Source organism: Chlorocebus sabaeus, chromosome 11 (genome assembly GCF_047675955.1).
Source record: "Chlorocebus sabaeus isolate Y175 chromosome 11, mChlSab1.0.hap1, whole genome shotgun sequence".
NCBI classification, from domain to species: Eukaryota; Metazoa; Chordata; class Mammalia; order Primates; family Cercopithecidae; genus Chlorocebus; species Chlorocebus sabaeus.
Window position 1 is genome coordinate 110272346 of NC_132914.1, and position 24105 is coordinate 110296450.

The 24105-nt window shown below is 51.6% G+C and overlaps 2 protein-coding genes across 9 annotated transcripts in view; one reads left to right on the forward strand and one right to left on the reverse strand.

Moving 5' to 3' along the window:
- The window catches only part of RASAL1 (RAS protein activator like 1), a 37782-nt gene extending 36558 nt beyond the window's left edge, over positions 1 to 1224 (reverse strand). For 2 of the 5 annotated variants that reach the window (XM_073021129.1, XM_073021126.1), the window contains exon 1: positions 628 to 1217. In XM_073021129.1, coding sequence (XP_072877230.1) covers positions 628 to 692 — 65 coding nt within the window. In that variant the 5' untranslated portion in view covers positions 693 to 1217. Of the gene's footprint in view, positions 1 to 627 lie in introns of all 5 variants that reach the window. The other 3 variants (XM_073021128.1, XM_073021130.1, XM_073021127.1) reach the window with 3 other exon arrangements.
- On the forward strand, positions 796 to 24079 carry CFAP73 (cilia and flagella associated protein 73). 4 transcript variants are annotated; one of them, XM_073021134.1, is made up of 9 exons: positions 796 to 901; positions 1452 to 1550; positions 1662 to 1829; positions 18669 to 18773; positions 19093 to 19293; positions 20299 to 20520; positions 21155 to 21313; positions 23295 to 23383; positions 23960 to 24079. In XM_073021134.1, exons 4-8 carry the CDS (start codon positions 18684 to 18686, stop codon positions 23370 to 23372), a joined length of 750 nt encoding a protein of 249 aa, XP_072877235.1. In that variant the 5' UTR covers positions 796 to 901; positions 1452 to 1550; positions 1662 to 1829; positions 18669 to 18683; the 3' UTR covers positions 23373 to 23383; positions 23960 to 24079. The 4 variants fall into 4 exon arrangements, with proteins under 4 accessions (XP_072877235.1, XP_072877233.1, XP_072877234.1 ...); XM_073021132.1 differs by lacking the exon at positions 1662 to 1829 and adding an exon at positions 17791 to 17905; XM_073021133.1 differs by lacking the exon at positions 1662 to 1829.
- Positions 24080 to 24105: the final 26 nt, after the last annotated feature.

The window sequence follows — 24105 nt, forward strand, 5'->3', positions numbered from 1 at the left end:
GCTGGGGTGGGGCTCCCAGCGGGGAGCTGGCTCTTCAAGCAGTTCAGCCCCCGGGAAAGGCCCACACGAGGCTGGGAGCCAGAAGACTGGGGAGCTCAGGGCTTAGGGTTAAAGGGACCCTGGAGGGCCACCTGGTGACACTCTGCAAACCTAAGCACCAAATCCACACAGGATGTTGGGGCTCATCTGATCCCAGGCCCTCCAAGGGTCCTCCCCAGGATTCCCTTGCTAGGCCCCCACTCAAGCCTGGAGGAGCCGCCTCCAACACATGACTGGACTAAGGAAGAGACCCCCGGCTTTGTCCCTCCCAGATCTGACAGAATTTGGCCCTCTAATCCCCTCTTCAGCTCTGGAAGACCCCCTTTAGTACATCCCGGGAACAAAGATATCCCCTCCCCTGCCCAGGGGTGGGGCGGGGCATCTACTAAGTCTAGGTGCCCCCCTCCCACCGGGACAGCCATGGGCATGGGGCCTCTCGCCCCTTTAAAGCGGATCTGCCCCAATACCAGTCTTAGACAAGAACCCCTCGCCCTCCTGCCAACCCGCTCTGGCACGCAGAAAGGGCGATCCCGGCCCCACCCCAGGCCTTGCGCGCCCATCACCCCGAAGCGCCCGAGAGGTACTCACACGTCCTTGGCGGGCAGCGCGCGGCCCTCCACCACGCGAACATTCAGGGAGCTGCTCTTGGCCATGGCGCCTAGCCACAAACTTTCCAGGCAGAAGGGCTCTCAGGTTCCGAGGTTGGACCAGGGGACGTCTACATGTCACCTGTTTCAAGCCTGGCGCCCTGCCTCGGGGTCCCGGTGCCGCCTGTCCGAGACCCAGGTAGCTGGACGGGAGACTTCCGAAGGAGGAGAAGGTGTAGGTGCCCGGGGAGGGAGCGCCCGTCCGGACTCTACAGGTAGGAGCCGTGCTGCGAGCAGGAGGAGCGCGCAGGGGGCGCAGCGGGCTCTTGCCTAGGCGTCTGGAGCTCCAGGCAAGCGGGCTGAGCGGGCAGGGGGCGGGAGGGGCGGGCCAGGGACCTCCCCCCAATCCCGCCTCCCATGGGGTACCCCACCTGACCCCGGCCCCCCTCGCGCGCCCTCTGCCGGCACCCCAGTCATGCGCGCCAGAGCTCACGGGCGGCGGAGAGCAGGGTGCACTACCAGGTGGGGAGGGGCCCCCGTCCTGATGGGCGTGGCCGCTGGCTCCTGGTGAGTTGGCATTGGGCTCAAAAGACATGGTCTGTGTCCCCGCCTGTCCCTCATTCAACATATTCACACTTCTCCGCCCCCACCCCTCCTTGCCTACCATGCAGACACCAGCCTCCTCTCTCCAACCTCCGCACCCCCGGTACAGGAGCAAGTATTAGCGGTGGGTGGGAGGCGTCGCGAGAGAGGGTCGCATGTTCCCTGGGCATCCGTTCAGAGTCAAGGGAGGGGCCTCGAACATCCTCTTCCATCTCGTTCTAGTTTCCAGTTAAACACAGAACCCAGACTCTGCTCTAACGTCACGGGCTGGCACTGCGGGGGAGGAAGCCGCGGCCGGATGGGGGAGGGGAAGACTTGAAGGTAACCACTACAGCCATGATAAAAAGTCATCTACAGTTGTTTGAACACTTCATGGGTGCCAGGCACTGTTTTAAGCGCTTTACTGGGATTAGCTCATTTTTGCCTTCACAGATGTACACTACACACTGCTGCACTATTACCCCATTACCCGCAGCTTATGGATAAAGAAACTGAGGTTCAGAGGGGTTAAATACCTTGGCGGAGGGCTCACAGTCAGCAATTGATTTGCCTTCCCGGGTTCGAATCCTGACTGTCCATTTAGTAGCTGTCTGGACTTGGGTAAGCCATTCAACCTCTCTGTGCTTTGGTTTGGTTTTCTCATCTGTTGAGTGAGGATGACATCGCATTGCAATCACAGGATTTTGAAAGAGTTAAATGAGTTAATGAAGATAAAAGTCTCAGGACAATGACAAGTACCTAATACACGTCCAGAAAGTGTTTGATATTCTGATTGTTGTCTTTTGAGGCGTGGCCCACGCGTCACCTATCCTGGGAAGGCTTCCAGGACACTCTTCCACTCCAGGCAGAGATTTTCTTTCCTTTTTCTCTGCTCCAGTGGCTCCAGGTTTGTACATTTCTCTGATTTTAAATGAGATAATATGACAGGCAGGGCCTGTCCCAGGACGAATCTGTTCACACACTTATTTCTCCCTGTGAGTTCATTGTTGACCTGCCCAAGACCTCTTAGAAAGGCCAGGCACCAATGGGAGTGCCCCTGCAGATTAAGTGCGGAGACGACGCCCAGACCGGCGGGACCAGGAGTGCCCTGCCCGGCTCTGCCAGCGGCCCAATGGTCTGCTTCCCAGTCTCCCTACTTGACTCCCCACACAGCACCCCAGACAGGCTGATGAGGAACTCAGAGCCCTGGAATTCCTTCCCCAGCTGGTGGCTGCCTGGTGAGTCTCTGACCCACCAGAGACGGGGTCTCAGTTAACCCCGTCTGGGAAATGGATCTAGCAGAACAGGCTCCAAGGCTTAGAAGTATTGCAACATCCTCAGCAGGGCATGAGGGGTCATCCAGGGTTAGATCCAGAACAATAATAGCCCAAAGGAGTCGTTAGAGACCCCCTCCCATTGTGAATTTTTTTTTTTTAGCTCAGCTGGAGGGCAGGGGCTCCATCTTGGCTCACTGCAACCTCCGCCTCCCGGGTTCAAGTCCCTGCTTCAGCCTCCTGAGTAGCTGGGACTACAGGCACCCACCACCATGCCCGGCTAATTTTTATATTGTTAGTGGATTTTTGTAGCTTGTATTTTTATATCACCATGTTGGCCAGGCTGGTCTTGAACTCCTGATCTCAAGCAATACACCTACCTCAGCCTCCCGAAGTGCTGGGATTACAGGTGTGAGTCACCGCGCCTGGCCCACTGTGATCTTTATCAGTTACCCCAGATCCTCCCCCAAAGAAAAGATACCACCTAAGGTGGTGAGGGGAATGGTACTTATGGTATTTGCTATGTAACTGCAGCTTTAAGACAGGAATCCTGCCCCCCTGCCCCCGCCGCCCCCCACCACATACATTTAGTGGAAACTGCCATTTGAGCCTTTTTCTTCTGTGAGCCTGCAAAGACCTCAGACAGGCCTCCAGATCCCCAGGACCCCTGTTGGAACCTCCCGATGATGGAACCTGAGGGGCCTGTTCCTACAGCCCCCATGGGATGCCAGCCAAACTGCCACGCAGCAATCTTGGCCCATCTTCCAGAGCTAAGCAGGAAGTCACATACCCAAACACCCTTCCCCAGCTCCCCAGGGGGAAATACCAAGGATATAGACTGTGCCAGCTGGGCCTCCAGCAAGCCAGCTCTGTCACCTGTGCAATATCTGGAGTGTGACCCCACAATTTGCCTGGGGCGCTGGCCACACTCCCCAAACTTTCCACATGGCCCGGCCATTTCCTGTTGTTCTGAGAAGCTCTGACCTGAAACTAGCAGGGAGTTGGAGGTTGCCTAGGGCAGTCCATGTCAAGGAACCAAAGTGGGAAAGGCAGACCAGAGAGAGTATGTGGCCTGCGGGGGACCATCCAGCTAGGCAGGGCGAGGGCAGGCTTGTGATTCTCCCAGGGTTATTATGAGAGTTAATCTCGAGGGCAGAGTAAGGCACTTAGCGTCATTCCTGGCACATAGTAGGTGCTCAAGAAATGGCCAAACCCCAACCCCAAGCTCCTTAAAGGCAAATTCATAACCATCTTCTTGCCATCTCCCTCCATAGTCTAACACCCATGAGATACACACAGCAGGTGCTTCATAAAGACTTAAGTGGGGAGAAATGCTGAGTTCAGGGTTTACCAAAGAAGGTTTAGCATCACGCTGACCTGGGATTGAACCCTGGCACCTGCACTTCCAAGCCAAGTGTTCTTGGGCAAGTGAGTTACTCTCTCAGTGCCTCAGTTTCCTTATCTGTAAAGTGGGGATACTGATAGCATCCACCTCTAGAATGAGCATGAGGCTGGAAAAGAAATAAGTGCCAGGTGTTTAGCACAGCCTGGAATGCTGCAAGCACTCAATAAATGTCATGGCCATTGTGGGACGTCCTGTGCCTGATACTGAGCCCCATTTGGTGGCTTAGCTCTGAGGCTAGGTCCTGGAGACATTGCCCAGGTGGAATGCAGGTCCAGCCCCAGATTCTAGGCATGGACGAAGGCCCACACTTCAGTGGCCAGGGCAGTTCCAGACGGCTGAGCTGGGGGAATCTGAGGATTTTCATCCTGGCTGAGAAATCTGATCGAGAGCTTCCAAGGTCAGGGCTCCCGCCTTCCCAATGGGCCCTCTGTCCAGGACAGGCTGAGTCTTCGCTTGATCTGAGATGCTGGGCCCAGGGCCCAGGGAGGGCTCACAGACATGGAGGAGAGAGGGCTCCTCATCCCAGAAGAGGGATCAGGACTGGGCATGGTGGGGTGTCCTGGAGCCTGCTCCCGACGGCACTGGAGAGCCGACTGCGCTCATAACTTTCCAACTCCATGTTTAGCCACATCACATGGGAACTTGAAATTGACTAGGGTAGGATTTACAGTATGGAAACTGGCAAAAGCTACATTTGTTTCTGAGAGCCAGTTTCCCAATACACTACTGGGCACAGGAATCCCTAGTCTCATAGCTCTCTAGATACCGTTCCTGAATTCAACACCCTTAAGACTTTTCTCATATCCTCCCAATCTGCTCCCCCAACACACACTGCCTTTGCTCGATCAGTCATTTCCCTCAAGAAGGCCTTTACGGGACCAGGCATGGTGGCTCACCCCTGTAATCCCAACACTTTGGTAGGCTGAGATGGGAGGATCGCTGAGGCAAGGAGTTTGAGACCAGCCTGAGCAACACAGCAAGACCTCATTGCTACAGAAAATTTTAAAATTAATGAGGTGTGATGGCTTGCACCTGTAGTCCCAGCTACTCAGGAGGCTGAGGCAGGAGGATGGCTTGAGCCCAGGAGTTCAAGGCTGTAGTAAGTTATGATAGTGTCACTGCACTCTAGCCTGGGCAACATAGCAAGACCCTCTCTCTTAAAAAATAAGTAAATGGGCCAGGCGCGGTGGCTCAAGCCTGTAATCCCAGCACTTTGGGAGGCCGAGACGGGCGGATCACGAGGTCAGGAGATCGAGACCATCCTGGCTAACATGGTGAAACCTCGTCTCTACTAAAAAATACAAAAAACTAGCCGGGCGTGGTGGGGGGCGCCTGTAGTCCCAGCTACTTGGGAGGCTGAGGCAGGAGAATGGCGTGAACCCGGGAGGCGGAGCTTGCAGTGAGCTGAGATCCGGCCACTGCACTCCAGCCTGGGCGACAGAGCGAGACTCTGTCTCCAAAAAAAAAAAAAAAAAAAAAAAAAAAAAAAAAAAAAAATAAGTAAGTAAATGGGCTGGGCATGGTGGCTCACACTTGTCATCCTAGCATTTTGGGAGGCTGAGGCAGGAGGATCACTTGAGCTCAGGAGTCTGAGACCAGCCTGGGCAGCATAGTGAGGCCTCGTCTCTATTATATAATTCTTTTTAATTAAATAAGTAAATAAGGCTGGGCGTGGTGGCTCATACCTGTAATCCCAGCATTTTGGGAGGCCGAGAGGGGCAGATCACTTGAGCTCAGGAGTTAGAGACTAGCCTGGGCAACATGACAAAACCCCATCTCTACTAAAAATATAAAAATTAGCCAGGCATGGTGGCATGTATCTGTAATCCCAGCTACTTGGAAGGCTAAGGCACGAGAATTACTTGAACCTAGGAGACGTAGGTTGCAGTGAGCCGATATTGCACCAGTGCACTCCAGCCTGGGTGACAGAGCAAGACTCTGTCTCAAAAACAAATAAATAAATAAGCAAAAGTCCTCCCAATAGGTTAATAAAGATTATGAGAGATGGTGGTGGGGGGAAGTAAAGCACAGGTATCAATGTAAATGAATACTGCATGGCTCTTTCAAAAATGTTCTGAAGGAAGATTTAATAACAGGAAAATACTGAAAAAGCATAAATGGTGAGGAAAAGGTATATACAACCATATACACAGTGTGAGTCTGAGGCCATAAAATATTCTATGTATGTATATATAAGATCTTTTGTTGAACAAACATGTATTGAGCGCCTACTATGTACTAGATGGTAGGGATATAGCGAGGTGCAAGTGAGGGATAAGACGGCCCCGCGCCACTCTCCTGGGGCTCTCCATAAAATAGGAAAGCGACAAAAGTAACACAGCTCAATAATACACTCACAGAGAGTAAAGAACGATGAGAACATGATGGAGCAGACATGGGGGCTACAGCTGGAGCTGGAGGGATTCCTTACACACAATAGCATGTACTTTTTTTTTTTTTTTTCTTGAGGTGAAGTCTTGCTCTGTCACCCAGGCTAAAGTGCAGTGGCACGATCTCGGCTCGCTCTGTTGCAGCCTGGGTGGCTGGAGTGATCTTGGCTCACTGGGAGGCAGGGTGGCACCTCTGCCTTCTAAGTTCAAATGATCCTCCCACCTCACCCTTCCGAGTAGCTAGGATTATAGGCATGTGCCACCACGCCCAGCTAATTTTTTGTATTGTTGTTGTTGTCGTTGTTGAGATGGACTTTCAATCTGTCACCCAGGCCAGAGTGCAGTGGGGCAATCTTGGCTCACTGCAACCTCTGCCTCCCGGGTTCAAGCAATTCTCCCAAGTAGCTGGGATTATAGGGGTCTGCCACCACACCCGGCTAATTTTTTTGTTTTGTTTTGTTTTGTTTGTTTGAGACCAAGTCTCACGCTGTCGCCCAAGCTGGAGTGCAGTGGCACGATCTCAGCTCACTGCAACCTCCGCCTCCTGGGTTCACGCCATTCTCCTGCCTCAACCTCCCAAGTAGCTAGGACTACAGGTGCCCACTACCACACCTGGCTAATTTTTTGTATTTTTAGTAGAGATGGGGTTTCACCATATTAGCCAGGATGGTCTCAATCTCCTGACCTTGTGATCCACCCACCTCATTCTCCCAAAGTGTAATTTTTGTATTTTTAGTAGAGACAGGGTTACACCATATTGGCCAGGGTGGTCTTGAACTCCTGACCCCAGGTGATCCTCCTGCTTCAGCCTCCCAAAATGCTGGCGTTACAGGCATGAGCCACCACACCCAACCCCATGTGCTTCTTTTATCATCAGAAAAGGATTCATGGTCCCTCCAGCTTCTAAAAGAACCACTGTCCTAAGCCATGTGCAGTGGCTCTCACCTGTAATCCCAGCACTTTGGGAGGCTGAGACAGGAGAACTGCTTGAGCCCAGGAGTTCAAGACCAGCCTGGGCAACACAGCAAGACCCTGTCTCTACAAAAAACAATTAAAATTTCGCTGGGTGTGGTGGCACACACCTGTAGCCTCAGCTACTCCGGAGGCTAAGGAAGAAGGATCTCTTGAGCCCAGGAGTTTGAGACCAGCACTGGGCAATGTACTGAGACCCCATCTCCATACATAAATAAATGGAATAGTTGTCCTTTATTTGTATTTCCACAGTCTCTGAGAAGCCCTTGCAGAGGAGTAGGGAGGCAGAGATGCTCCCCCAACCCCAGGCCCTGGTGGCACCACTGTGTGACCTTGGTCTCTTGCTCCCTTGTTTTGTGGCGATTTACATGCTCCTCTTACCTTCTAAATGTCAGGGACAGTGTCTGATTCATGTTGAGCCTCCCACACAGCTTGGCACATTAGAAAGACTCACGACACGCACACTGGGTTAAACAGAATTCAGTTCCCCTGGAGGGCTGGAACTTGGCCTCTTTTCATGTGATAACAGTCATATTATTTTTCACTTCCTCCCTCCCTACAGTGCCTAGGAGGGCGGCTTCGTCATTGCCAATTTACCACCTGCCCAGTATACCTACACCCTCAAGCCAGGAGGCCTGTGTCCCCTCCTGGGAAGTGGCAACTTCCCTTCTGTGGCCAAGACCAGGGCAAAGCAGACACGGGCCTCGGCCTAGGCTGGGGTGACGAGTTGTTCTTTGTCTCAGGAACACAAAGCCCCGTTTGTGATTGCTGGGCACGATTCTGGGCAGGGAGCCACGTAGGACAGGAGGCATCAGTGGGAGGAGTGGGCAGGAATTCCCAAACCCCCTCCTGCAGGCTGGCTGCCGAGGAAGCAGCGCCCCACAGGTTCCCTCCTCCCAGGGCCTGAAAACAAGGTGTCTGTCTTTCAGTCAGCACCCCCACTTCCTTCTGCCTCAGCCCCACTCCCCAAAGTTCTCCCCACACCCCACCTTGGAATGGAGAAGTAGAAAAGGGGAAGGCACAGAAGCATGAGATGGGCGGGTTGGGGGTATTTCCAGAGCTTTTCAGCCAAGAGCAAGGCCAGCTGAGCTGTGTCCTGCTGTCACTCAGCGTCCCCACCCTCCAGGAGGTAGGGGCAGAGGCAGGAAGGAGGCAGAGCTGGCAAGAAACTGGGACTCCCACCCCAAAGCATGGAGGGACGGCTTGGGAACAGCACCTCATTGAACAGAGAGGAATGCCGAGGCCTGGGTAGGCGGGTGGATTGGCTGGCTGCAGAGAAGAAGCCACAGCCCCAGCCTTCTAAGAGAAGTGGTTTGTGCAAGGACTTTTTCCCCTCCCTTAAGCCATGAGCAGCTCCAGGAGAGGGACGTTGAATGCTTTTTTTTCTTTTTTTTGAGATAGAGTCTCTCTCTGTCATCCAGCTTGGAGTGCAGTGGTACGATCTCGGCTCACTGCAACCTCCTGGGCTCATCCCTTCCTCAAGGAGGCCTGCCTGCCCCCATGCTTGCTCTCTAGGCCTCTCCTCCTAACCCATCACATATCTGCAGGGTGATTTGATTCCTCTGACTTCTCCACTGGCCTGTAAGCCCAGGAAATCAGGTTTTGTCTTGTCCCCTGCTATATCCTCAGCATTGAGCACAGTGTCTGGCATAGGGTAAGATGCTCAATAAATATTTGCAAAAACCACTTATAAAACCACATAATGGCCAGGGGCAGTAGCTCACGCCTGTATCCCAACACTTTGGGAGGCTAAGGTGGGTGGATTACCTGAGACTGGGAGTTTGAGACCAGCCTGACCAACACGGAAAAACCCCATCTCTACTAAAAATACAAAAAATTAGCCGGGCATGGTGGTACATGCCTATAATCCCAGCTACTCGGGAGGCTGAGGCAGGAGAATCACTTGAACCTAGGAGGCGGAGCTTGCGGTGAGCCAAGATTGTGCCATTGCACTCCAGCCTGGGCAACAAGACGGAACTCTGTCTCAAAAAAAAAAAAAAAAAAAAAAGAATAGAAATTGCTGGTGTGGTGGCTCATGCCTATAATCTCAACACGTTGGGAGGCTGAGGTGGGAGAATCACTTGAGCCCAGGAGTTTGAGATCAGCCTGAGCAACATAGCAAGACCTCATCTCTACAAGAAATTTTAATAATTACAGCCATACACGGTGGCTCATGCATGTAATCCCAGCACTTTGGGGGGCCAAGGCAGGTGGATCATCTGAGGTCAGGAGTTCGAGAGCAGTCTCGCCAACATGGTGAAACCCTGTTTCTAACGCCTGTAATCCCAACACTTTGGGGGACCGAGGTAGGAGGAGGCAGAAGTAGGAGGCTCTCCTGAGGCCAGGAGATCAGAACCAGCCTGGGCAATGTAGTAAGACCCCATCTCTACAAAAAAAAATGTTAAAACTTAGCCTAGTACAGTGGTGCACACCTGTAGTTGCAGATACTCAGGAGGCTGAGGTGGGAGGATTGCTTGAACGCTTTTAGTCCAGGCAACAGAGTGAGACTCTGGCTCTAAAATAAATAAATAAGTAAAAACTCAACAGTTAAAAACAATCCAGTTAAGACATAGGCAAGAGGCGTTTCACTGAACTGAACATATATTTTACTGAGGATATACAGATGGCAAATAAGCACATGAAGAGATGTTCAACTTCATTAGCCTTTAAAGAAATGCAAAGTAAAAACACAATGTGCTATCACTACACACATATCAGAATGACTAAAATAAAAAAATAGTGATCACAGCAAAGATGCAGAGACACTGGATCATTCATTTGTTGCTGGTGGAAATGTAAAATGTGCAGCCCCTATGCAAAAGAATATGAGAGTTTTTATTTAGTTTTTAATTTAATTTAATTTTTTTTTTTTTTTTTTTTTTTTTTTTTTTTTTTTTTTGAGAGGGAGTCTTGCTCTGTCCCCCAGGCTGGAGTGCAGTGGTGCGATCTCAGCTCACTGCAACCTCTGCCACCTGGGTTCAAGCAATTCTTCTGCTTCAGTCTCCCAAGTAGAGTAGCTGGGATTGCAGGTGTGCACCACCACACCAGGTTAATTTTTGTATTTTTAGTAGAGATGGGGGACTTTCACCATGTTGGCCAGGCTGGTCTCAAACTCCTCCTGACCTTAGGTGATCTGGCCATCTCAGCCTCCCAAAGTGCTGGGAGAAATGCTCGGCTCACTCTGTTGCAGCCTGGCTGGCTGTGAGAATGACGCGAGTCACTGTGCCTGGTTGGCAGATTCTTTAAAAATGAAATGTCATGTCACTTACCATACAGCCCAACAATTGCACTCTTGGGCATTTATCCCAAAGAAATGAAGGCATAGATTCACACAAAAAGTAGTACATGAAACTTTATGGCATCTATCTATCTATCTATCTATCTATCTATCTATCTATCTATTCATTCTTTATATATATAATTTATATGTATATATATTTTACATATGTATGTATATATTTTGGAGACAGGGTCTCACTCCGTCACCCAGGCTGCAGTGCAGTGATGTGATCACAGCTCACTGCAGCCTTGACCTCACAGGCTCCTGCCTCAGCCTCCCAAGTAGCTAGGATCACAGGCCTGTGCCACCAAACCCAGCTAATTTTTTTTTTTTTTTTTTTTTGGAGAGACAGGGTCTCTCTATGTTGTCCAGACTGGCCTTAAACTCCTGGGTTCAAGAGATCCTCCTGCTTCAGCCTCCCAAAGTGCTAAGATTACAGGCATGAGCCACTGCACCTGACCCAGTTTTACTCTTAATAGCTTTATGCTTTATTCTTAAAAACTGGAAACAACCCAAATGTCCTTCAGCCTGAATGGTTAAACAAACTGTGGTACACCCACACCATGGCCTGCTGCTCAGCAATCCAAAGGAACAAACTATCCATACATGCAACAACCAGGATGGAGCTCAAGAGAATTATGCGGAGTGAAAAAAGCCAATCTCAGAAGGTTACGTATTGAATGATTCCCTTTCTCTCCCCTCTGCTCCCTTCCCCTCCCCTCCACTCCCTTCCCCCACCCCTACCCTGCCTTCCCCTTGCTTCCTTTTGGGACAGAGTCTTGCTCTGTCACCCAGGCTGGAGTGCACTGGTGGGATCATGGCTCACTGCAGATGCTGTCTCCCAGGATCAAGTGATCCTCCCACTTCAACCTCCCCAGTAGCGGAGACTGCAGGCATGTGCCACCACGCCTGGATAACTTTTGTGGGTTTTTTTTGTAGAGACAGGGTTTCATCATGTTGCCCAGGCTAGTGTCAAACTCCTGGGCTCAAGCGATGCTCCTGCCTGGGCCTCTCAAAGTGTTGGAATTACAGGTGTGGCCACTGTGACTGGCCAATTCCATTTCTCTAACATCCTTGACATGTCAAAATTATGGAGATGAAGAACAGAGGAATGGTTGTCAGGGCTTAGGGAGGGGAGAAGCGGGAGACCGGTATGCCTCTAGTGAACCTTGTGATGAACTGTTCTGTATTTTGACTATAGTGGTTGTCACATAAATATACCTGTGGCAAGGTTGCATAGAACTAAATATACACACACACACATACCCATGAGTGCATGTTAGAATGGTGAAATCTGAGTGAGTTCAGTGGGTTGCACCAATGCCAGCTTTCTGATTGTGATATTGTACTGTAGTTACACAAGATGTTACTACTGGGGGAAACCGGGTGGAAAGGATATGGGATCTCTCTGTATTGGTCCTTAAACTGCATGTAAATCTACAGTTATCTCAAAAATTAAAATGTAATCTAGGCTGGGTGTGGTGGCTTACACCTGTAATCTCGGCACTTTGGGAGGCAGAGGCAGGCGGAGAGCTTGAGCACGCAAGTTCAAGACCAGCCTGGACAGTATGGTGAAATCCCACCTACAAAAAATACAAAAATTAGCTGGGCGTGGTGGCACCCGACTGAGGTCCCAGTTTCTTGGGAGGCTGAGGTAGGAGGATGGCTTGAGTCTGGGAGGTAGAGGTTGCAGTGAGCCAAGATCGTGCCACTGCACTCCAGCCTTGCAGTAGAGCCAGACCTTGTCTAAAAAAAAAAAAAAAAAAAAAAAAAAAAACCCATAATTTATACTACAACATAACTATTAAAATTTTTTTTTTTTTTTGAGACAGAGTCTCACTCTTATCACCCAGGCTGGGGTGCAGTGGTATGATCTCAGCTCACTGCACCCTGTGCCTCCCAGGTTCAAGTGATTCTCCTGCCTCAGCCTCCTGAGTACCTGGGATTACAGGCACATGGCCCCATGCCTGGCTAATTTTTGTATTTTTAGTAGAAACTGGGTTTCACCATATTGCCTGGGCTGGTCTTGAACTCCTGACCTCAGGTGACCTACCTGCCTTAGCCTCCCAAAGTGCTGGGATTATAGGCGCGAGTCAACACACCCAGCCATAAAATGACTTTTTAAAAAACTGACAATACCAATTGCTGGTGAGGATATGGAGCAACTAGAACGCTCGTACATTGCTAGTGTGAATATAAAACTAGTACAGCCACCTTGAATAACAACTTGCAGTTTTTTATACAGTTAAACATACACTTACCATACGACACAGCAATACCACTCGGACGTATTTACACGAGTGAAATGAAAACTTATGTTTGCACAAAAACCTGCACATGAATACAGCCTGTATTTGCAAGTGCCCAGAACTGGAAGCAACTCACCTATCTTTCATCCGGGGAATGAATCAACAAACTATAGTATTCATAACATAATGTACCCGGCAATGAAAAAGAATGAGCTACTGATACACCTATCAATATGAATGAATCTCAAATGAATATTACTAAGTGAAAGAAGACAGACTCAAAGGGCTACTAAGTGTATACAGCAATGTCATGTATGATGTCCTGCAAAAGGTAAAACTCGAAGGACAAAGAATATGTAGAAATTGCCAGAGGTTAGGGTGGAGGGAGGGGTTGATTATAAAGGGGCCCAAGGGCTTTTTGGGGTGATGGAAGTGTTCTGTATATTGATTGTGGTGGTGATTACATGACTTTATGCATTTGCCAAAACCCATAGAACAGTATATGGAAAAAGTGACTTTTACTTTTTGTAAAAGATACCTTTATGTTTTTAAAAATTAAGAAAAAAATGAAGCCAGGCAAGGTGGCTCATGCCTGTAATCCCAGCACTTTGGGAGGCCGAGGTGGGCAGATCGCCTGAAGTCAGGAGTTCGAGACCAGCCTGGCCAACATGGCAAAACCCTGTCTCTACTAAAGACACAAAAAACTAGCCAGATGCAGTGGTACACACCTGCAATCCCCAGCTACTCCAGAGGCTGAGGCAGGAGACCCGCTTGAACCCAGTAGGCGGAGGTTTCGGTGAGAGGAGATCATGCCACTGCACCCCAGCCTAGGTCACAGAGAGAGACTCCATCTCAAAAAAAAAAAAAAAAAAAAAAGAAAGAAAGAAAGAAAAAATGAGATCGTATCTTATTGTAACTTCACATCAATTTGTGCAGAAAGATAGTGTGTCCAGTTTAATTTTTAAAAATGCTCAAAGATAAAATGTACATTATTTTAGTTCTTTTTAATTTCATAGATATTGATTGATTGATTGAGACAGGGTCTTGCTCTGTTGCCCAGACTGGAGTGCAGTGGAGTGATCATAGCTCACTGCAACTGCAACCTCCTGGGCTCAAGTCATCCTCCTGCCTCAGCTTCCCGAGTAGCTGGAACTACAGACACACACCACTACCCCCAGCTAATCTTATTACTTTTTGTAGAGATAGGGTCTCTCTATGTTACACAGGCTGGGCTGGAACTCCTGGGCTCAAGTAATCCTCCCACCTTGGCCTCCCAGAGTGCTGAGATTACAGGCATCAGCCACCGCACCCAGCCCTAGTTCTGTTTTTTAAAACATGCTCTAACAAAATCCTTAGGAGTTTTTTAAGCAGTGTAGGATTAAAAGGAACTATAGGTTTTTGAAACAGCATTGCGGCCGGGCGCGGTGGCTCAAGCCTGTAATCCCAGCACTTTGGGAGGCCGAGACAGGTGGATCACGAGGTCAGGAGATCGAGATCATCCTGGCTAACACGGTGAGACCCCGTCTCTACTAAAAAATACAAAAAAAATAGCCGGGCGTGGTGGCGGGCACCTGTAGTCCCAGCTACTCGGGAGGCTGAGGCAGGAGAATGGCGTGGACCAGGGAGGCAGAGCTTGCAGTGAGCTGAGATCCAGCCACTGCACTCCAGCCTGGGCTACAGAGCGAGACTCCGTCTCAAAAAAAAAAAAAAAAAAAAAAAGAAAGAAAGAAACAGCATTGCTCTACATTAAGAAAATACATTTCTTTGAATGGAAAATACATTATTTAAAATGGAAAATAAAATGACCGGAAGCAGGGAGGACAAGATGCTAGTGTTTGTTGCTTTGAATTGAAAAACCCAAGGGTACTTTTCGTATTACTCTGAGTACTTTTCCCTAGTACCACCCACCCCCCACAGGGCTGTCTTAGGGATTAATTTAGATACTATAGAGTGCTGAGCATAGCATCCAACGCACAGTAAAGCCCAAACCATTGGCTGGGCGTGGTGGCTCATGCCCGTAATCCCAGCACTTTGGGAGGCCAAGGCAGGTGACTCACTTGAGGTCAGGAGTTCAAGACCAGCCTGGCCAACATGGTAAAACCCCATCTCTACTAAAAATACAAAAATTACTCGGGCATGGTGGTGTGCACCTGTAATCCCAGCTACTTGTGAGGCTGAGGCATGAGAATCGCTTGAACCTGGGAGGCAGAGGTTGCAGTGGGCTGAGACCGAGCCTCTGCACTCCAGCCTGGGTAACAGAGCGAAACTCCATGTCAAATAAATAAATAAATAAATAAATAAATGCCCAAACTATCTCAGCTTCTCCCATCCCCCAAGTCCAGACCATCCCTTCTAAGCTGGTCTATGAGGTCTAGGAGGTCCTGATGGTCTCCCTTTCTCTCCCTAATCAGTCTGGGGGCTCCCTGAGAAATAGCCAGAGGAGCCCCATCACCCATCACCAGGACAGGGAGTGGCGCCTCAAAGGGCTGGGAGGGAATGACTCCACCCAGGGCCTGGCTAGCAGTGGGTGCCCAGGAATTATTCTTTCGAGCCATTGACTGAGTATACACAAGTGTGGCCCTGATAGTGAGGCTATCCTACCCAACCAGGAAGAGGCTTGGGCAAACGTGGAGCACTAAGAGAGGCAATTTCTTGGCCAAGGTACCCCCATCCTCTCCATTGCATACCCGATTTGATGGGGTGTTACAGGCCTTTCCAGGAGGGGCAGAGGTGCTCCTTTACCAGCAACTCCCTCCCTCTCCCTCCAAGGGTGGATTCCCCAGGCCGCAGCCAGGCAATGGAATGTTGTGTGGTTGGTTGCCAGGCAACCAGAGCCTGCTGGTGGCTGCCTTCTGGGAGAGCTGAGCAGGCTTCCACACCATGCTCCACAGAACCCCCAGGGTCTCCTAGGCTTGTGCAAAACTCCAGCTGGTGGAAAGAAAGCTGGGGCAATTGCCAGAAGGATGGCGGTGCCCTGGGAGGAATATTTCCGACTGGCTTTGCAAGAGAAACTGTCTACGTGAGTGGGACATGGAGGGAGGGCCAGAAGGAGGGCGGAATGCGTGGGCTGGCCCATCCCTTCTTCCTCACCTCCTGCGTCCTGGCTTCTTTGGGCAGATCACAATGGGGTTACTGTCCCCACTTCACAGAGGAGGAAACTGAGGCTCAGGGAGAAACCAAGACATCACCATGGTCTCAGGGATCGTTCCTGATCCCGCACCCCTAGATGACATCCGGCTGAGATTAAATCATTCAAACCAAGCTGGGAAGGAATTATTCTATGAAATCCTGCTCCCCAATCCACCCCCAAAACTGCATTTTCAGGAGGAACAGAGGAAGCTTGTTCTGTGCCTCCTTCGTGTTCAGCTGCATGGCCTCAAGTCCCAACCTCAGTATTAGCATCTGTAAAATAGGGAGGGGGGTTTCCTCCTGGACCATGGCTGGGAAAACCTTGATGATTACACATTAGTCATTCCTTCTGCTCTCCCTTTCTCCCGAGGCGCTGGACTCCAGAACCCCACTGCCTCCTGGGCCTCTCCCTGCAGAGGTATCAGGCATTTTGGGCTTGGCCATAGCAGGGAGCTGGTCTCCCCCACCCGACCTGCTCTCCTGCAGACTGCCCTGGCAGTAACATCCTTCCGGTTCCTGGGGTCACCTCTGACCCATTTCTCATCCCCCTCCCCACGCCATCAGTTCTGTTCTCACCTCCCGCCACTGCTGCCCTGCTTGGAACCACACTATCTCTGGAATACCCCGTGGCACCACCACTGGTCTCCTGCAGCTGCCCACTGTCCTTGCTCCTCACAGCAGCCAGAAGGACCCCTCCCGTGCCCAAAAGCCCCCACTCCGCTCCCACTTCACTTAGAGTCAAGGCCAAAGTCTCCACTCACCATGGCCCACCACAGTTGGATTCTCAGCCCCTCCCTGCTCCCAATTCCCATCTTTTTCCTCCTCCCTCCCTCCTCTGCACCCACCCTAGCTGCACCAGGGTCCTAGAATCTGTTCCCTGGAGACGTCCACGTGGCTTGCTCCCTCTTCTCCTCCAGGTCTCTGCTCAGATGCCACCTCCTCCCTGTTGAAAGATTCCTTTAGTTCGCTTAATTTTTCATCTCAGTGCCTACCATGTCCTGTCATTCTTTATTGTTATTATTATTATTTAGCTTGATTTTCTGTGGCTCCCAGCAGAATGCCAGCTCATGAGGGAACAGGGATTTTTGTCTGTCCTGTTCACAGCTGCACCCCCAGTCCTACAAGGGTGCCTGGCCCAGAGTAGGTGCTCAGGACAATTTGTTCAATGAATAAAGAATTCAACCAGGTTGCAGTGGCTCACGCCTGTAATCCCAGCACTTTGGGATACCAAGGCGGGCGGATCACATGAGGTCAGGAGTTCGAGACCAGCCTAGCCAACAGGGTGAAACCTTGTCTCTACTAAAAATACAAAAATTAGCCAGGCATGGTGGCGTGCACCTGTAATCCCAGCTACTTGGGAGGCTGAGGCAGGAGAATTGCTTGAACCTGGAAGGTGAGAGGTTGCGGTGAGCCAAGCTCATGCCACTGCACTCCAGCCTGAATGACAGAGCGAGACTCTATCTCAAAAAATATGTAATAATAATAATAATAATTCAACCAGATATGGTGGCTTATGCCTGTAATCCCAACATGTTGGGAGGCTGAGGCAGGAGGATTGCTTGAGTCCATGAGTTCAAGACCAGCCTGGGCAATAAAGTGAGACCTCATCTTTACAAAAAAAAAAGTTAGCCAGGTGTGGTGGCACACGCCTGCAGTCCCAGCTACTCAGGAGACAAGATGGGAGGATCGCTTAAGCCCAGGAGTGAGCTATGATTATACCACTGCACTCCAGCCTGGGTGACAAAGCAAGACCCAAAAACAGGTCTCAAAAAAAAATAAAAAAAAATTAAACAGCCAGCCGGTGGCTAATGGGGCACTCCAGACACAGTGGTGAGATGTGGGGCCCTGAAACATGCTTCCTTCACCCCCACCTCCTACTTGAGCCTCTTCAGAAAGCTGCCAGAGCAGGCTGAGGATTACGTCCCACCAGTGCTGCGTCTCCTGGAGAAGAGGCAAGAGCTGGTAGATGCAGACCAGGCCCTGCATGCCCAGAAGGAGGTGAGCCCCGACTACTGTAACGAGGTGGTGAGCTGGCAGATGAGAGGTGATGGAGCCAATTTATTAGTGACAAGGTCTGAGACAAGTGATTTTACCACTCCAAGCCTTGATTTCCTCATCTGTCAAATGGGGATCAAATGAGACCAGTTGTTGGTGCAAATAAATTTGTGAGCATTGAGTATGTGCTGGGCACTGCATTAAGACCTGGAAGTCTTACAATGGTCCCTGCCCTTGTGGGGCTCACAGTCTGGAGAGGAAAACAAGTAAGTGTTCAGGTGGTGACTACTACAGGGAAGAAGCACTGGGCAGGGGTTGTGGGAGCCCAAAAGAAGTCCCTACCTCCCCATGGGGGTGGTCAAGGAGGGTTTTTTGGAGGAAGTAACGTCTTGGGGATTGCTGAAGGGCAAGTCGGCTTATCCAGCAAAGGCGAAAGGGATAAGGAAGGAAAAACAGGCAGAGAAAAACCATACACAAAGACTGGCTGGAAGGCAAGAACCAAACACAGGTGGTTAAGCGGCCGGAAGACAGAGTATGGGAGGAGAGAGGGTAAGATGAGGCCTGAGGGAAGCACAGGGACACTGGCATTCGGGGGCTGGAGGAGGGTGTTTCGGCTTCATCCCTGGGTGATGGGAGCCACGGATGGATTGAGCAGGGAGCAGCCACAGATTAGGGACAACAGGTGGAAGGGGTTAAGTGTGAACCTGAGAGCATGGGAGTCCCCGGACCCCCAAAACCACACAGACAAGCCACTCCTCACCCCCAGGTGTTCCGCACCAGAATGGCAGCTCTGAAACAGCGCTGGGAACAGCTGGAACAGAAGGAGCGGGAGCTAAAGGGGTCGTTCATCCGCTTTGACAAGTTTTTGCAGGTAGGTGGAGACTCCTGGGGGGGAGGCGGGGTCTATGGATAGCAGCTCACACCCCCATAGGAGCCCGGCAGGTAACAAAAAGAAAAGAAGTGGTTTTCGTCATGCAAAAGGAAACGGTGGGAAACACACGCCGATGAAGAAAAAAAAAAAAAAAAAAAAAAAAAGGCGGGCGGGGGAATTGGGTGAAGAGCCAGTTTCTGAGCCAGGCCTGCTGGCTGCCCCTGGTTTTGCGTGCGAATGTCAGGGCAGGATGGAGGTGCCGAACTCCCCGCTGGCTCCCGATTCCTGAAAATCGCCTTCTCCCCATCTTACTCCCCAGGACTCCGAGGCCCGGCGCAATCGCGCGCTGCGGAGGGCGGCGGAGGAGCGACACCAGGCGAGCCGCCGGGAGGCGGAGGCGCTGCGTCTGCGGACCCAGCTCGAGGAGCTACGGCAGGAACGCGCGCGGCTGCAGCGCCGGCTTAAGCGCCTGGAGCCCTGCGCGCGCCTGCTGGAGCAAGCTCTGGAGCTGCTGCCCGGGGTGAGTCCCGGGAAGAAGGCTGGGAGCTCGGCGCCACCGCGCGGCGCTGAGTGGCTCAGGGACGGCTTCGGACCGGCGAACTACTGTAGCGCTGAACTACTGGAGTTCTTGGCGTGCATGCCAAGAACTATCGCTTATGGAGCGCTCACTGTATGCCAGGGATACGCTTTAGTTTTTGTGGTTGTTAGTTTTGGAGTATTTTTGAGACAGTGTCTCGCTTTGTCACCAGGCTGGAGTGCATTGGCGCGATCGCGGCTCACTGCAGCCTCGACTTCCTGGGCTCAAGGGATCCTCTTGCTTCTGCCTACCAAGTAGCTGGGACCACAGGCGCATGCCACCACGCCTGGCTATTTTTTTAATTATCGTTTTTAGTAGAGACAGTGGTCTTGCTATGTTGCCCAGGCTGGTTTCGAACTCCTGGGCTCAAGCGATCCTCCCACCTCAGCTCCCAAAGTACTGGGATTACAGGTATGAGCCACCGCCCACGTTTTGTTTTTGAATCCTCCCCAAAGTCCAGTGAAGTGAGTCCTGTTATTGTCAACTGTCAACCCCATTTTACAGCTAGGAAAACTGAAGATTAAGAAAGCTAACTCTGGCCGGGCGCAAGTGGCTCATGCCTGTAATCCCAACACTTTGGGAAGCCAAGGCGGGAGGATTGCTTGAAGCCAGGAGTTTGAGAACAGTCTGGGTAACATAGAGTGACCCCTGTCTCTACAAAAAATTAGCCGGGTGTGGTGGCATGTGACTATAGTCCCAGCTACTCTGGAGCGGAGACGGGAGGATCGCTTGAGCCCAGGCGTTCGAGATGACAGTGAGCTATGATCGTGCCACTGCACTCCACCCCAGGTGACAGAGCGAGACCTTGTCTCTAACAAACGGAGGTTGACATTTAAGTCACTTTCCAGAAAGATTATTCCAATAATAAGGAACGCCGGCGGCCAGGTGGGATGGGGAGGGTAGGGGACTGCAGGCCCATGTGAGTCCCTTCCCCGCCCCCAACTCTAGTTCCAAGAGGTCCCGGAACTGGTGGCGCGCTTCGACGGCCTGGCCCAGACACAGGCGGCGCTGAGGCTCAGGGAGCGCGAGCGGCTAGCGGAGCTGGAGGCGGCGCGATCGCGACTGCAGCAGCTGCGGGACGCCTGGCCGGACGAGGTGCTCGCACAGGGCCAGAGGCGGGCGCAGCTGCAGGAGCGCCTGGAGGCTGCCAGGGAGCGTACGCTGCAGTGGGTACGGCCCGCCCTCCGTCGGGGGCGCTCGGGACCCCAGGCTTCCACAGCCGGGCGGGGAGGAGCGCCAGGGCTGATGAAGACAGATGGGGCAATGCGTACCCCAGAGGGTCCGCTGCACTAAGGAGGGCATCTCAGGCATCACCGAGCCCTTTTGGGCATGAGGCCCCGCCCTATCCGCCGGCACGAGCCTCCTGCAACCCTCTCCCGAGAGCACCTGACTGCCTGACTGGCAGAAGTGGATGGGAAGAATGTCGGGCGCTGTGGCTCATGCCTGTAATCCCAACATTTTGGGAGGCCGAGAGGGGCGAATCACCTCAGGTCATGAGTTCGAGACCAGCCTGGCCAACATGGTAAAACCCTGTCTCTACTAAAAATACAAAAATTAGCCAGGTCCACTGGCAGGCGCCTGTAGTCCCAGCTACTCGGGAGGCTGAAGGAGGAGAATCGCTAGGTCCCAGGAGGCGGTGGTTGCAGTGAGCTGAGATCAGGCCACTGCACTCCAGCCTGGGCAACAAAGCTAGACTCCATCTCAAAAAGAAAAAAAAACAAAAACAAAAAAATGTGGCTGTGAAGAGAGGGCAGCCCACCTCTGGCCAGTTGCCATAATTGGGAGCAGGGTGGGTGTTCTCCAGGAATCCAAGTGGATGCAGATTCAGAACACAGCAGCGGAGAAGACTCTGCTCCTGGGACGCAGCAGGATGGCTGTGCTCAACCTGTTCCAGCTAGTGTGCCAGCATCAGAGGCAGCCGCCCACCCTGGACGTTGAGGACACGGAGGGACAACTAGAGCAGGTGAGGGCCCCTCTTTATGGCACCTCCAGCCCCCAAACACTCCCTCTTTGGAAAAATCAGGTACCTAAAACCCCACAGCAACACCTTCTCTGGGTTAAGCATGGCCCTCTTAAGGTCAGAGCCCTTGCCCCAGCCGTGGCTCGATCACCACACAGGCACCAGGTCTAGGATGGATTCCTGAGTGTGTCTTGGCTCTGACAGTGGCCAGAAGAAAGCCATGTCCCTCTCTGCGATGAAGCTAGACTCTATCTCAAAAAGAAAAAAAAAAAAAAAAGTGGCTGGTCTCAATGTCCTCCCTCTACCAGGAAGGCCAGGGTTTGTGCTGAGTCCCTCTTTTCTCACAGGATCCAACAGCCCACACATGTGGCAACAACTGTAAAAAATCATGAGGTCCAGACTCGCTCTTCATTAATCTCTGGCCCTCTGGCTCCCTGCTTCCTGCACAGAGAGGCCTCAGCTTCCGCAGGGAGGGTGAGGGTAGGGTTAGGTTGAGTTGTGTAGCGTAGAATGTGACATAGGCTTTTTTTTTTTGAGACAGAGTCTAGCCCTGTGTCACCCAGGCTGGAGTGCAGTGACACGATCTCGGCTCACTGCAACCTCTGCCTCCTGGTGATTCTCCTGCCTCAGCCTCTCAAATAGTTGGGATTACAGGCACACACCACACCTGGCTAATTTTGTATTTTTAGTAGAGATGGGGTTTCACCACGTTGGCCAGGCTGGTCTCAAGCTCCCAACCTCAAGTTATCCTCCTACCTCAGCCTCCCAAAGTGCTAGGATTACAGGTGTGAGCCACCGCACTCAGCATGACATAGGTTTACAATGGAGGGAGATTTCAGACTTCAAACACTTCTTGTTTCTAGTGGGTATACCCAAAGCGTGGCCCCTTTGAGAAGTGGAGGCAAAGTAAAGGGAGGCATCCCACCTTTCCCCCAACCCATTCCCATTCCTGTTCTGCCCAATGGCCAGGATTCCAACTGAACACCAAGACCTGGATCCTGGGAATCTGCTTCGCCCCTCCTAGTTGGTTGATGCATCAATGCCACTGTTCTTCCCAGCCTGGCTTGTTACCTGGTTACCGTGTGGCACATGAGACTAGCAGAAACACAGGCTTGGTGTAAACAGGAAACAGTCCCTTTTCTTTAAGTCCAACTGGAGTAGTGGAAATTAAGAAGGAACAAAATCTGTAACCGGTTGTAATTAATTAGTTGTAAACAACACTGCACTAGGACCAGATCATCTCTTTTCCAAATCAACTCTCTGCCCGTCAAGGAGAAAGGCTCCATGGAGGGACACTATGCCTTTTCCCACCTCCCCTAACACTCCCTGGCCTCCGGGCCTGGGACTCCCACTGTCCTGCGGCTGCCAGAATTCAGTAACAGCTTCATTTATTCATGGCATTTTCATTATTTTTCCAGTTGCCCCCTAGTTAGGACAAGGGGTAACTATTTTTCTCCATTTTTGGTGGAGATAAAGTTTCCTTCTCAGTTGTTGATACAATGACGAATATGAGGGGAGCCCACAGATGGTTGTTAAGTTCACCCTCAAGTCCTAGTTTTTACAATGGATCCATGGCATTTATTAAGTTCATATTCATAAAGAAGTTAATTAAAATACAATAAAGGACAGCCACCCATGGAGATGAGTAGATCACAAACCAATGAATATGACTGATCCAGGTACAAGAAAATAAAGCTGACTGATGTAAATGAAAATACTAATTGGATAGTGCAGGTGACAGCAGCAAGGAAGCTGTGAAGGTGTCTGCTCACGCAGCAGTTGGGAAGGTTGGCCTGAGGCTTTTAAAACCCAGAACAGTTTAGGATCTCAGTCACCACCTCTGGGAACCACCATCACTGCTGTTCTTTTAATGAGGGGGTCTCCAGTCCCCACCCTGCCTTTTGGCCTCCCCGCGTGTTGAGGGATGGGGGCTGGACAGTGGCTCTGGGGCTGGGATGTGACTTCGTGTTGGGCTCCCCGCTAGGTGAAGCTGTTCATGCAGGACCTCTCTGCCATGCTGGCTGGCCTGGGTCAGGCTGAGCCTGCGGCCCCTGCCTCCTAGCCCTGACCCAGGTGAGTAGCAGGAGAGGGGATCCCCGAGAGACCCTGATATAGGAGGGCCCACATTTCCATTGGGGTGTGGACTGAGTGGCTCTTCCTGAATCCGTTTCCTCATTGGGAAGATGGGAGGGCTGTGCCTGTTCAGAGTGCTGTGGGCCTGCCATGAGGGGCACATAGCAAGCACTCAATAAGTGCAGGCCCTGATGAGGAGGTGATGGGAAGGTCAAGGGGCTATGTGTGGGGCAACTGCCTCTAAAATGAGATCAGACCAGGCCCTCCCTGCCAGGGTGGCTGGCGCATGAAAAAAGCTCTTTGTCAGGTCTCAGAGCAGGGTCCATGCTAGATGAGAGATCACCAAGGCCCCTCCACTATGGACTCTGCCAGGTGAGGGGCCCAGCCTGAGAATTCAGCTGCTGGGGCCACCCTTGACCTTCTCAGAACCTCAAACAGGGGGTGGGTGGTGAGAAGACAGAGGGCAGGCCAGGTTCTGACCTCCAGGTGTGGAGGGGCCGAGTTAACCTCTTCATAGCCAGAGGGGAGCAGCTGTGCCCTTGCCCCGGGGCTGCACATCCTGTTCCCCTCCCATAGCCCACTCCCAGCTGCAACCATGTCCCGGTGGGAGGAAGGCGGACCAACTCCCACCTCCGGCACCTGGCTTGTGCTCTGAGCCTCAATTTCCTCATCGCTAAATGGACACAGCAGCAGAACCTACCCTGGGGAGACCCACAACTCCT